This window comes from Misgurnus anguillicaudatus, chromosome 3 (assembly GCF_027580225.2).
Source record: "Misgurnus anguillicaudatus chromosome 3, ASM2758022v2, whole genome shotgun sequence".
Lineage (NCBI taxonomy): Eukaryota > Metazoa > Chordata > Actinopteri > Cypriniformes > Cobitidae > Misgurnus > Misgurnus anguillicaudatus.
This window is the reverse complement of record NC_073339.2, coordinates 1,048,770-1,061,261: the sequence shown is the minus strand read 5'-3', so window position 1 is coordinate 1,061,261 and position 12,492 is coordinate 1,048,770. Positions and strand designations below refer to the sequence as shown.

Sequence of the window (12,492 nt, the reverse complement as noted above, 5' to 3'; positions counted from 1 at the left end):
AAACATGCTCTCCTCGTCCTCCCTGACTTTGCACAGTGTCTGTGCGAGAAGGTTCACTGGGGGTTTCCGTGGCCAGCTGTGTGCCAGTTATTGAATAAAATAGGCGACAATGTGTGGAGAAGCAAACAGATCTATCTGTGCCCTGCTAAAACATTTCCAAATCAGCTGAACTAACTGGGGGTAGAGTTGCCACTGTATCGATCGACCCCGGGGCACAAAGGGACCTCAGATTCTTCTGACTCCATGAGAGGAGATGACGGGCGAGATGCGACAGGTGACGATAGCGCAGACTGCGTTGTCAGCGCAAGATGTACAGCATGTAGTTCTAGGCAGTTTATGTGCCGGTGCAGCTGGGTTGTTGTCCAGACCCCCGAAGCTACATGCCCATTGTATGTGGCTCCCCAACCAGTGGTGGAGGCATCTGTGCATACAATGGCATGCCTGGAGAAACAATCAGTCTGAACATGGAGTGAAGGTTAAACAGTTGCAAAACAAATGCTGAAGCATGGAGCAGCCCGAGCAGTGTCAAGGGCACTGCTGCTGCCGTATGTCCCAGGAACCTCTCAAATTGTTTCAGTGGGACCGCCGTCTTGCCTTTGAATGTATTCAAGCAAGTCAGGATCGACTGTAAACGCACTTCTGTTAGACGTGCTGTTAGTGTGAATGAGTTCAGTTCCATACTGAGAAAAGAGATCCTCTGCACAGGGCAAAGTTTGCTCTTTTCCCAGTTGACCCAAAGACCCAAACGAGCAAGGTGTTTGAGAACTAAATCTTGGTGTTCGCAAAGCGTCTGACGTGATTGAGCTATTATAAGCCAGTCGTCAAGATACGTGAGAATGCGCACACCCTTCTCTCTCAGAGGTTTTAAAGCCCCTTCTGCTACTTTCGTGAAGACACAGGGAGAGAGAAAGCCCGAATTGTAAGACTTTGTACAGGAATGCCCGCCCCTCGAATGCAACATGGAGAAACGAGAGACGAGAGAGGATCGAGACGTGAAAGTACGAGTCCTTTAGGTCAATGGCTGCAAACCAGTAGTGTGGACAAATGCATTGAAATAAGATTTGTGCGTCAGCATTTTGAATGGCAAATTGTGAAGTGGTTGATTCAGTGAACGCAGATCCAGGACCGGTCGCAACCAGCTGCTTTTCTTGGGTACTATGAAGTAAGGGCTGTAAAACCCAGACCTTATCTTGGCTGGAGAGACCGGCTCGATTGCGCCCTTTCCGCACGTTTATTCATAAATTTTTTGCTTTATAGGCTTTGGATATGATCATAAAACAGAAGGAAGAAAGAGAGATTCCCATTTCACATTTTTACTCACACCTACAATGTGGCAGTTTTAACATACTATAATAAATTATCTCTATGGTATTTTGAGCTAAATACGGACATACAGACTCTGGAAACACCAAATATTTATTTGACATCTTAAAAAAGTCTTGTGAAATGTTTAAATGGTTTTAATAATGTACTTGTTCAAATAAAAGACATTATAAAAGTGTTAAGGAAAATACAGAAAATAAATGAACGTTTGTCAAAGCAGCTATTTTTTTCTTATAATTTCCATCAAAACTTGCTAATTATTCAACAAGAGCAATTGCCACATCTTGTAATTCTATCTTAGTTTCATACTTTTTCCATATGCACTATATGTTTTTTTTGTTGTTGTTCTCAATAAAGACATGAAAGATCAACATTTTTGTGTAATTATTTTTAGACACATTATGCTTGCCATAACCCTTGACTTAGATGAAGATCAGATCACATTTTTTTACAAATTTATTCAGAAAACTATGAAATTCCAAAACATTCACATATTTTTTCTTGCCACTATATATATTGTGTATTTGTTCATCAGGGGTGAAAACTGAGACAAAGTCTTTTTCACAAATCAGTTTGTTCTTCAGCATGTTTCTTCTGATGACTCTTAAAAGGTCCTGCACTGGTAAATCTCTCTCCACAGATCGAGCAGACGTAAGGTTTTTCTCCAGTGTGAACTCTCATATGATAGTTGAGAGAAGTTTTATTAAAGAAGCTCTTCCCACAGATCAAGCAGACGTAAGGTTTCTCTCCAGTGTGAACTCTCTCATGGATTTTTAAGTGACTTGACTGAGTAAATGTCTTCTCACACTGAGAGCATTTGTAAGGTTTTTCACCTGTATGAGTTCTCTGGTGTAACACTAAAGTTTTATGTTGTTTAAAACTATTCCCACAGTCATTACAGTGGTAAGGTTTCTCTCCAGTATGAACTCTCTCATGGGCTTTTAAGGAACCTGCCGCAGTAAACATCTTCTCACACTGAGAGCATTTGTAAGGTTTTTCACCTGTATGAATTCTCTGGTGTCTCACTAAATTAGATTGTTGATTGAAACTCTTGGCACAAACACTACAGACGTAAGGTTTCTCTCCAGTGTACAATCTCTCATGGACTATCAGATGAGATTTCTGACCGAAACTTTTATCACAGTGTGAACATTGATAGCGTTTCTCTTTAGAGTGAATTTTTTGGTGTAATTTTAATGAACATGAATACCTAAAGGTTTTTCCACATTCACTGCACTGAAACGGTCTCTCATTGGTGTGAAAAAGCACATGTGTCTTCAGATAAGCTCTGTGGCTGAATCTCATCTCACATTGAGGACACTCGTATGGTTTTTCTCCTGTGTGAATTCTCTGATGAATATCAAGGCTTTGTTTGGTGCTGAAATATTTGCCACACTCACTACAGTTAAAAGGCTTTTCATTGCTGTGTATCTTCGTGTGAACTTTTAGATTAGATAGTAAGTCAAAATCCTTCCCACACTGCTGACAGTCAAACTTCTTCTTCTCTCTGTGCTCTTCTGAATGAAGTTTCTTCTCTTGTAAGGTAGTAAAGCTGATCTTAGATCTGGTGCAGAGTTTCTGTTCTGTGTGTTTTCTCTCTAAATGTCTCTGTGAGCTCAATGTCTCTCCACCGGTGATGCAGGAATGAGTTTGTGCTGTCTGTCGCTCTTTTGATGTTGAGGACATTATTTCTCCATCGTAACTTGAATCACTCTTCTCACCTGAAAGATACACAACAACATTAAAAATCTCTTATGATTTAGATTCCACCAACTGCAAACACAGAAACAATTTGTTAAACTGAGATTCTCTTTTTTCTACATGGTTATTGCTGATAATAGGGTCATAACCAGTTCCTAGCCGTTTCTCAATGTCAAGGAAGGATCCTCGGAAGCTAGAATTTCGAGGATGCTACGTCATCGACGTCCGTCGAAGGACTGTTCCAATGTTGAGGATCCTTGAAATTTCAGCCAAGGACTGAGTCCTTCGTTCGAGAAATATCCCATATACAGGAAAGGATGCAAATTTGTATCCTTGGCGCTCTTCACGCGCTAAAAATCACCCACAATCCTATGCGCGCAGCACCGAAAGCACACCTTTCAATCACGCAATGACGTAATGACGTGCACTTGCTAGCCTGTTCCATTTAACGTGTTCTCCGAATGCTTAAAAGGAGCATCGCCTAGCCTCTGAAGCAGCAGTGGGGAACCCTGGGTCCTGGAAGGCCACTGTCCTGCAGAGTTTAGTTCCAACCCTAATCAAACAAAAATGAATTTCATTTCCAAGTAATCCTGAAGACTTCAATTAGATTTTTCAGGTGTGTTTAATTAGGGTTGGAACTAAACTCTGCAGGACAATGGCCCTCCAGGACCAGGGTTCCCCACTCCTGCTCTGAAGGAAGTGACTTGTAAGGACTAGTCCTGCCAAGGAAGTATCCTTGACATTGAGAAACGGCTACTGACTCTTAAGATGTGCCTTTCCATTGCACACAACCAACAAGTAATTTATTTCTTAGTAATGGAGAGATGCACAGCGACTGCATGGGATGTATGGGGAATCTTCAGACGTGATTTGAGCTTTAGATATGTTGAAAAACATATGAATTTGAGCTACCAGACTGAATGCAACACCACATACTGGACATGGTGTACATCAGGGGTATTCAAATCTTACCCTGAAGGGCCGGAGCACTGCAGAGTTTAGCTTCAACCCTGATCAAATACACCTGAGCAAGCTAATCAAGGTCTTCATGATCACTAGACAATCACAGGTGAAAAAATTTTATTAGGGTTGGAGCTAAACTCTGTAGTGCTCGGCCTCCAGGGTAAGATCTGAATAGCCCTGGTGTACACTTTAGTATAATACAATAAACCAGGGGTGGGCATCGAGGGCCACAGTCCTGCAGAGTTTGGCTTCAACCTTAATCAAACACACCTGAATGTCATTTCCAAACAGTCCTGAAGACTTCAATTAGATTTTTCAGCTGTGTTTGGTTGGGGTTGGAGCTAAACTCTGCAGGGACACTGGCCCTCAGGACCAGGAGTTGCCCACCCCTGCAATAAACTCTTTCCCCACCAGCATTTTTAAGATTTTCACAAAAGTTTAAAGCCTTCAGAAAATGTTCTTCTTTCATTTAATATACGTTTATATATTTAAAGAACAGGCCCTCTGATAAAAAAAATTATTTAATCCCAACCATTTGTCATTGTTTTTTCTTGTGTTCTGTTGTTAGGTCTTTTATTTTAAGGTCATTTTCTAGTTTCTGGTCTTTTGTAATCATGTCATGTCATGCTTTATCAATCAAAGTGGTGCAAATTGCTAAGTTTTGTCAGTGAAAAAAATGAAACACGCATGAGGATCACAGACGATTTTTTTGCACATCCCTGGTTTCCATACTCTTTGGGATTTTATATATAAAACCTCCTTGCAGGTGGTTTCAACTCGCTCTCACTCTTGAAATGTATAAGAATGACAAGTAATACCTTGGTTAAAGAGTATGTATTAAAATCTATACATGATAAAATTACATGTTACATGTTATAAGAAAGACAAAGAAGAATTGAAAACAGTAGAGAGAAGAACATGTATTAGAAAAGAATAATGCATTTAACCTATAAAGGACAGACAAAGAACAAAGAGAAAGTTAACACCAGACGAGGCTGAAGATGAAGGTGCAGAGGATCATTGCGAAGAGTGTCATGAAGGAAAGAGCACGAGGACCCTGAAGACAGAGAACAAAGGAATATCAGCGTATTTATACATTTCTTTTCAAGGTGTTCCCCAAGGACTGTGATATCATCAAATGGGATTTTTGGACCTGGCTGCTAGCCTATATATAAAAGAATGAAGTTTGGACGAGTCCTACAGAAACTGGGCGCGACACCCGTTTCTCCGGTGGCTGACACTCTAGGTGTTTCTCAACGTCAAGGATACATCCTTGGCAGGACTGGTCCTTCCAAGTCACTTCTTTCAGAGGCAAGGTGTGGCTCCTCTTTAGCATTTGGAAAACACGTAAATGGAACAGGCTAGCAAGTGGCCGTCATTGCATCATTACGTCAGTAAAAAAGGTGTGCTTTTGGTGCTGCACGCATAGGATTGTGAGTGATTTGAGAGCGCGAAGGATACACATATGCATCCTTTCCTGTATATTGAATACTTTAAGAAACAAAGGACTCAGTCCTTTACATTTACATGTCCATTTACAACCCTAGGATTTGCTCTTAGAATGAAATTGTCTGTTATTACTAAGGGTGTCACAATTTCGATTTTAAATTTAAAGTTGACTGAAATTAAGTCACAACCTTAAACTAAAAAATGGAATCGTCGATGCTGCCACGCCCCCATGTCACATCCGGTTGGCTTACCAAGTGGGAAAAACCACGTGTTGAGTGCTGCTGAACTCAATTAGAACGGAGCATGCGCGGGTGCACAGCAGAACGGCGTCTGTGCCAGGTCGTTTCTCTAAACTGAGATCTGTTTTAAGTTTCACAACAACTTATTTCAGTTTTTTAAGAGTTATGAAAACAGCATTTAAACATTACTTATTGGGGTATAGTCTCACAATCTCGTCTGACGGTAATAAAAGCGTGTTTTTAAGGTGCAAAGTACTGACAGGAATGCTCATCTGACAGGAAGTGTCTTTTTATCAGGTATGTGCATGTACCATATTTTTCCACTGGCAGCACAACTAACATGGCAGGGCATCTCCGAGTTCAAGGTCAGATATTATATTTCATAAAAGTCTAGTCTAAAAATGGCATAGCATTTTTTTTGTGCTTCAAAAAAAAAATGTAAAAATCGAGAACGTGACTTTAGAATCGAAAATGTAATCGAATCGAGGATTTGGAGAATCATGACACCCGTGGTTATTACCTTATTTGAAAGGGTCATGAATAATAATAATAATGAACTGCGCTCTGATTGGCTGCATCCTAACAAGGGTCACGTCACAATCAGGACTTAATCGCAAGATGTTTACATGACTGGAGCTAACCTCTTCACTTCTGTTTACATGCAGTTTTTATTTTCTTCTTATTCACACAAAGCCCAATACAGAGCACAAATGATGACCTCACATATACTGTCCACTGTTTAAATTTACTTACATTAAATGACAAACATGTTCTTATGGTTGTATTTCATTATTCTGTGCCGTGATGAAGACAGAAAAGGATTTTATACGCTGCTGTCGCGTTATTTGAGCTGATTCTGAATGAAGGCAAACTGCTGTTAGCGAGTCGTGTTCACAAAGTTCAGGGAAAACTTCTTAATGTAAAGTTTAAAATGAATTCGCGCTTAAGGTGAGTGACAAAACACGTGCACTTCAGTTAACGTTATATATAGTAGAATTATATGAAACCACAGGCATGAATAATTATAAACATCCGTGTTAGGTCGTCTTACAATCTATACTATTTAGTTTGGTAGTTAACAACAGCTAAGGTTAACTTTACCACAGACGCATCTTGCGTTTCATCTCGACAACACAGTAAATTATAGTTAATGTTGTTTGCTATCACTGAAAAAAATATTCATTCAATTTACTCTATTTTTTAGTGGTTGCAATCAAGTTATTTAAACTACATTTAAACATTGCTTTGTGATCGAATCATTCAAACACGGTAAGGAGCGTCACAACGTAAAAATTAGCTGGCCAATCAGGGACACAGAGCTTTTCAAATCCATGAGTTTTGTACAAAATCAGTGCGTTTCAGATATCAGGAGCTACATAAATGTACAGTATGTGGAAAATAATGTGTTTTGAACCATAAACCACACGAACACATTGTATTATACCCAATAGCAATACATTTTTAGTATTGAAACAGGTGCACTTTAAGAGGAAAAATACAAAAATAATTGAGGAGACATACCTGAGAGAATAAAATCATGACCATAATTGTGTTTGTCTTCATATTCATCTACATCTTCTGTTGGTTCAGTTTTTATTTCTGTTGGTTCAGTTTTTATTTCTGTAGGTTCAGTTTTTATTTCTGTGGGTTCAGTTTTGATCTTCATCACGAGGTTCCTGCAGTTGATGGCTTTGTCTGAACACATGTTGAGTTTGGTCTGCAGGATCTGCTGCTGTTCTCCAGCGTTACAGACAGAATCCAGAGACTCTGTGGAGGTTTGATCAGTAGATTCCTCATCCTGTAAGTCCTGATCAGTTCCTGATTTACAGCACATCACATCCATCTTATCATCAACACTGAAATACACAGAGACAAGACTCTGTTTACACTCAATAAAACACTCAAGAGAGAAAAACACTCATGATACATAAACACATCACACGCGTGCGAGCTCTTTCTTTCTTTCTTTAGTGGGTTTATATGCGGACTAAAGAACTGCAGAGCGCCTCCTGCTGTACTGGAGAGAAAAGAAACTCAACACTTCATTCATCCAAGTACATCAATCCCAAACCACCTACTTCCATACTACACAGTACGCAAAGTAGCGCTTTTTACATACTATATAGTATGAAAGCAGGCGGCCTGGGATTCAACTGTTTGTACACAATGATGACGTGGCAGCGTATGCGCGCGCAGTTTGGTAACGGAAGTATGGTAAGAATCAGCAGTGAAGCAACACAGACAGAGAAAGGTATTTAAAAAAATTGACTTTATCAACTTTTTCAACACAGCTACAGATCCGTGTACTATAGAGGAGCGGATGGAGGACATTAGCAGATGCCCGAAAATAAAGTTGTCAGATACATATATTAGTATATTATATTAGTGCAACCAAACGCAAAAACCAGACATTTTGATGCTGGGAAACCGTTTTAATAAACTTTCTGAGTTGCAAACACGTTAGAACTAATAAGGAATAACATCACTTCTGTTGCCTAAATGCACACGCAGGCTATTTGATCACGTGAGCTGTAAAAGGGTCTATAAAAAGCTACAGGCTTGAGAGACTAAATCAAAGACTTAATATTTATTTTTATTAATTTATATCAAATTTCAGCATTAATATTTAACAGTTCATTCATCTATAACATCACAATACATGAAGGAGGTGCAATATGAGAATTCAAATAAAAAGCTGTAATATATCAAAATACTTTATTGTCATTTTTTTACACTTTCAACACTAAAATAATCAACAACATTTAAAAATGGCTAAAAACTCAAAAACAACACAAATATTGCTCAGTGTTGAGATGGTCTTAATTCTGATCATCATTTAATCTTGCTCAACAGTTTTATGAAGAATTTCCAAAGCATCCACAGCCAAACTCAATAAATGTCCTTGCACGTTTGCTTTGATTCATCGCTGTGCAGTCTGTGAACTTGAACCGTACATTTTCTAAAAACAAGTGTATACAAATGTGAATTTTTAGTATATTAAGTACAAAATGAAACTGTATCCTTGCACATGTGCGGGAATTCTTGTAGTTTAAATGTTTATCATCTTTATAGTCTGCCTATTTTAGCAAAGATTATATGAAATATGATAATATATTATGTGAAAAAATTCACAATTAAAAACATTTGGAGCAGGACTACTTTGTCAAGCGTAATGTGTTGTAGCAGTGAACAGGTCATAATCAAGTCTCCTTATATGAAACACCTGACTCCACTCATCAGGCTCCTTCCAGAATATTTGAAACATTTCTTTAAGTAAGGAAAACGTGGGCTAGTAGGATTAACCCCACAGACTATACACACATAGGAACCCCATGTAGGGAACACAATGCACATAATGTGCCCACTTCTTGAGAAAGAAGGTCCTTCCTCAGGGGAATCCGCCAGAAAGGGGCTGTTGCAAGGAGCGAGGGTTCTGGAAATCGACTCCTGGTGGTCCGAAACGGTGCAACTAGTAACATGCTCTCCTCGTCCTCCCTGACTTTGCACAGTGCCTGTGCGAAAAGGCTCACTGGGGGTTCCCGTGGCCAGCTGTGTGCCAGTGCATCCACACCGAGTGTGTCCTCGGTTAATGAATAAAACAGGCGACAATGGGTGGTCTCTGGAGAAGCGAACAGATCTGTGCCCTGCTAAAACATTTCCAAATCAGCTGAAGCGACTGGGGGTAGAGTTGCCACTCGCCAGGGCACGCTGCTCGAGAGAGCGCGTCTGCCGCTGTATTGAGTGACCCCGGGATGTGAATGGCACAAAAGGACCTCAGATTCTTCTTACTCCATAAGAGGAAATGACGGGCGAGATGCGACAGGTGACGAGAGTTCTAGGCAGTTTATGTGCCAATGCAGCTGGGGGGTTGTCCAGTCCCCCGAAGCTACATGCCCGTCGTATGTGGCCCCCCAACCAGTGGTGGAGGCATCTGTGCATACAATGGCATGCTTGGAGAACTGTCTCAGAGGCACACCGGCCCAGAGAGACAATCGGTCTGACCATGGAGTGAAGGTTAGACAGTCGCGAAGCAAATGCTGAAGCAGTCTCATATGGAGCAGCCCGAGCAGTGTCACGGGCACTGCTGCTGCCATATGTCCCAGGAGCCTCTCAAATTGTTTCAGTGGGACTGCATTCTTGCCTTTGAATGTATTCAAGTCAGGATCGACTGTAAACGCACTTCTGTTAGACATGCTGTTAGTGTGACTGAGTCCAGTTCCTTACCGAGAAAAGAGATCCTCTGCATGGGGCAAAGTTTGCTCTTTTCCCAGTTGACCCAAAGACCCAAACGAGCAAGGTGTTTGAGAACTAAATCTTGGTGTTCGCAAAGCGTCTGACGTGATTGAGCAAATGCATGGAAATAAGCTTTTGTGCATCAACATTTTTAATGGCAACTTGTGAAGTGTTTGATTCAGTGAACGCAGGTCCAGAATTGGTCGCAAACCCGCCGCTTTTCTTGGGTACTATGAAGTAAGGGCTGTAAAACCCAGACCTCATCTTGGCTGGAGAGATGGCTCGATCTCTGCACATAGTATGTGCGCATTGGCAGCTCTCAACGCAGTCAAGTGCTGAGAATTTGGGGGGACACCAACACAAAGGGCTGGGAAGCTGTTTCCACACACCCAGGTACCTAGCAAGAAGGATTAACGCCACGGCCGGTGAACCTGTGGCAAGTGGAACAGAGGTGGTTGACGGTGTGTGCGTTTCGGCTGCACTGACAGAAGTGTCGTGATACACTCACCTGACTCCGCAGATGGGTGGCGGAACAGGTGAGACTCCGTTGTGAGGGTCCCAAGCTGCCTAATGCACCCACTGACGAAGGAGGACAGTGGGTTATGAGCTCCAAAGTTCCTCTGGAGACCTGGAGACAGAAGGAGAATTTGCTCTTTTGGGGGTTTGGGGTGTTGCTTGAAAACCGTTGGAACAGGAAAACCAAGGGTTCCCCACCCGGGTGGGGTGGTGCCTTCAGCAGCTTCCGAAGAGCGATCCCCTCCTTCTCCAGGTTGCTGAACTCAGGGCCGCTTGGTGTACGTTTTCCACCTAGGGTAGCGGACTGAGCGGGCAGGCTGCTTATTTCTACGCTGCCTGGATAGAGGAACGATGGTAGCTGTAGCAGGGCGCCCTCAGTGAGGAGCAGGCTTAGGCGCCGACGAAGCGGCAGCTGGGTTCCGACGCAACATGATTGCCTCAGTCTGCTTTTGGGCAGCCGAGAACTGTTGGACGCTCTGGAAAAACGGAGCATTCAGGGGACAGTTCTTGTCGACCTCCATCATGTCTGCGAGACACAGCCAGAGGTAGCGTTCCAGGACCACCCAGGTGAAAAAGTAGTATACTTCCATACTGTACTTAAAGTGGTTTATTTTCGCACACTAATTTTGTACTTAATATACAAAAAATTCATCTTTAGTACTTCTTAAGATGCTCTTAAGATTATCTAAGTCTATTTCACTATGCTATTTTGAGACACCATGAATATGAACTGAATGCACTTTTAACATACTATCTCTGTATTAAAAAATGTATTTAGTTAACACTTGTATTAAACTTGAACTCAACTTTCATTCAAAGACGGGTTCAAGTTTACTGCAAGGTGTACCTAAATACATTTTAGCACATTTTAGTTCATATTTATGGTGTCTCAAAATAGAACATTGAAGTACACTTAGATGCTCTTAAAGGCATCTTGAGAAGTACTAAAGATGATTTTTTTGTATATCAAGTACAAAAGTTGTGCCCGAAAATAAAGCAAGTGACTTTGGAGCTAACAAGAGACTGCCGGCTCATGAGGGAAGAAGACAGTTAAGGGGAGATGGCTGATGCGTCCGGAAATTGCATCAGGAGCCTGCACTCTCTCATTAGCTCCACATCCGGAACTAGAACACGGACGCAATGTCATCATTAAAAAGACGCACTCGCCGTGACACAAGAGAATGGCAGTCTTTAAAAAGAAACAAATTAAATCCGTGCTGCTCTTTTAGGGAAATCACTCTTTCTATTTATGCTGAGTTGCATGCTGAGGCACACAGGGGAGAGGCAACACACACGCTCAAACTCGAGTTCAAAATTGAAAAAGCAAAGAGGTGGAAAACCGCGAGCCTCAGCTGCAGTGCTGTTCGTCCTACCAACTATAATTTGCCTAAATTTAGGCAAGCAGTGCACTTCCCAGCAGGAAAGAGCTTCTCAATAGCAGTTGATCTGCCAGCTATCAAAGTGAAAAAAATGATTTGGTATCACACCTGCCTCTCGTTAAATGGGCAGCGAAGCGGTTCCTAATTCGATGGTCACAATGTGACGTCGCAGTGCCCGACAGCACATTTTTACTCACACCTACAGTGTGGCTATAATAAATGCGATGATAAATTATATGGTATTTTAAGCTAAAACGTCAGAAATGCACCAAAGATTTTTTTGACATCTTAAAAAAGTCTTGTGAAATGTTTAAAGGGTTTGGATAACATACTTGTTAAAATAAGACATTATAAAAGAATTAAGGAAAATACACAGAAAATAAGTGAACGTTTGTCAAAGCAGCCATTTTTCCTTATAATTTCCATCAAACTTGCCACATCTTGTAATTTAATCTTAGTTTCATCAGTCCACAAATAATTTTGCTAATACTACTGTGGAGTGTCAATGTGCTCTTTTACAAACTTCAGGCATGCAGCAATGTTTTTTTAGTAAGCAGTTGCTTCCTTCGTGGTGTCCTGCTGTGGATTAACTGCTTGTTCAGTGTTTTATGTATTGTACACTCATAAACCGAAATCTTAGCAAGTGATGCCTTGAAATCTTTGGCTGTCAATGGGGGTTGTTTCTTTAC

At 41.2% G+C, this 12,492-nt stretch overlaps 1 protein-coding gene across 1 annotated transcript; it reads right to left on the bottom strand.

The window, feature by feature from the left end:
- Positions 1–1,439: 1,439 nt before the first annotated feature.
- Positions 1,440–7,638, bottom strand: LOC129445337 (uncharacterized). Its single transcript, XM_055206547.2, has 2 exons — positions 7,197–7,638; positions 1,440–3,044 (listed from the first exon to the last, which is right to left on the bottom strand). Exons 1-2 carry the CDS (start codon positions 7,516–7,518, stop codon positions 1,885–1,887), a joined length of 1,482 nt encoding a protein of 493 aa, XP_055062522.2. The 5' UTR covers positions 7,519–7,638; the 3' UTR covers positions 1,440–1,884.
- Between the last annotated feature and the right edge of the window lie 4,854 nt (positions 7,639–12,492).

Coding starts and splice junctions, on each gene's coding strand:
- LOC129445337 (XM_055206547.2), bottom strand. CDS start 7,518: ATGGATGTGATGTGCTGTAAATCAGGAACTGATCAGGACTTACAGGAT. Junction 3,045..7,196: donor TCATGATTTTATTCTCTCAG/GTATGTCTCCTC, acceptor TGTATCTTTCAG/GTGAGAAGAGTGATTCAAGT.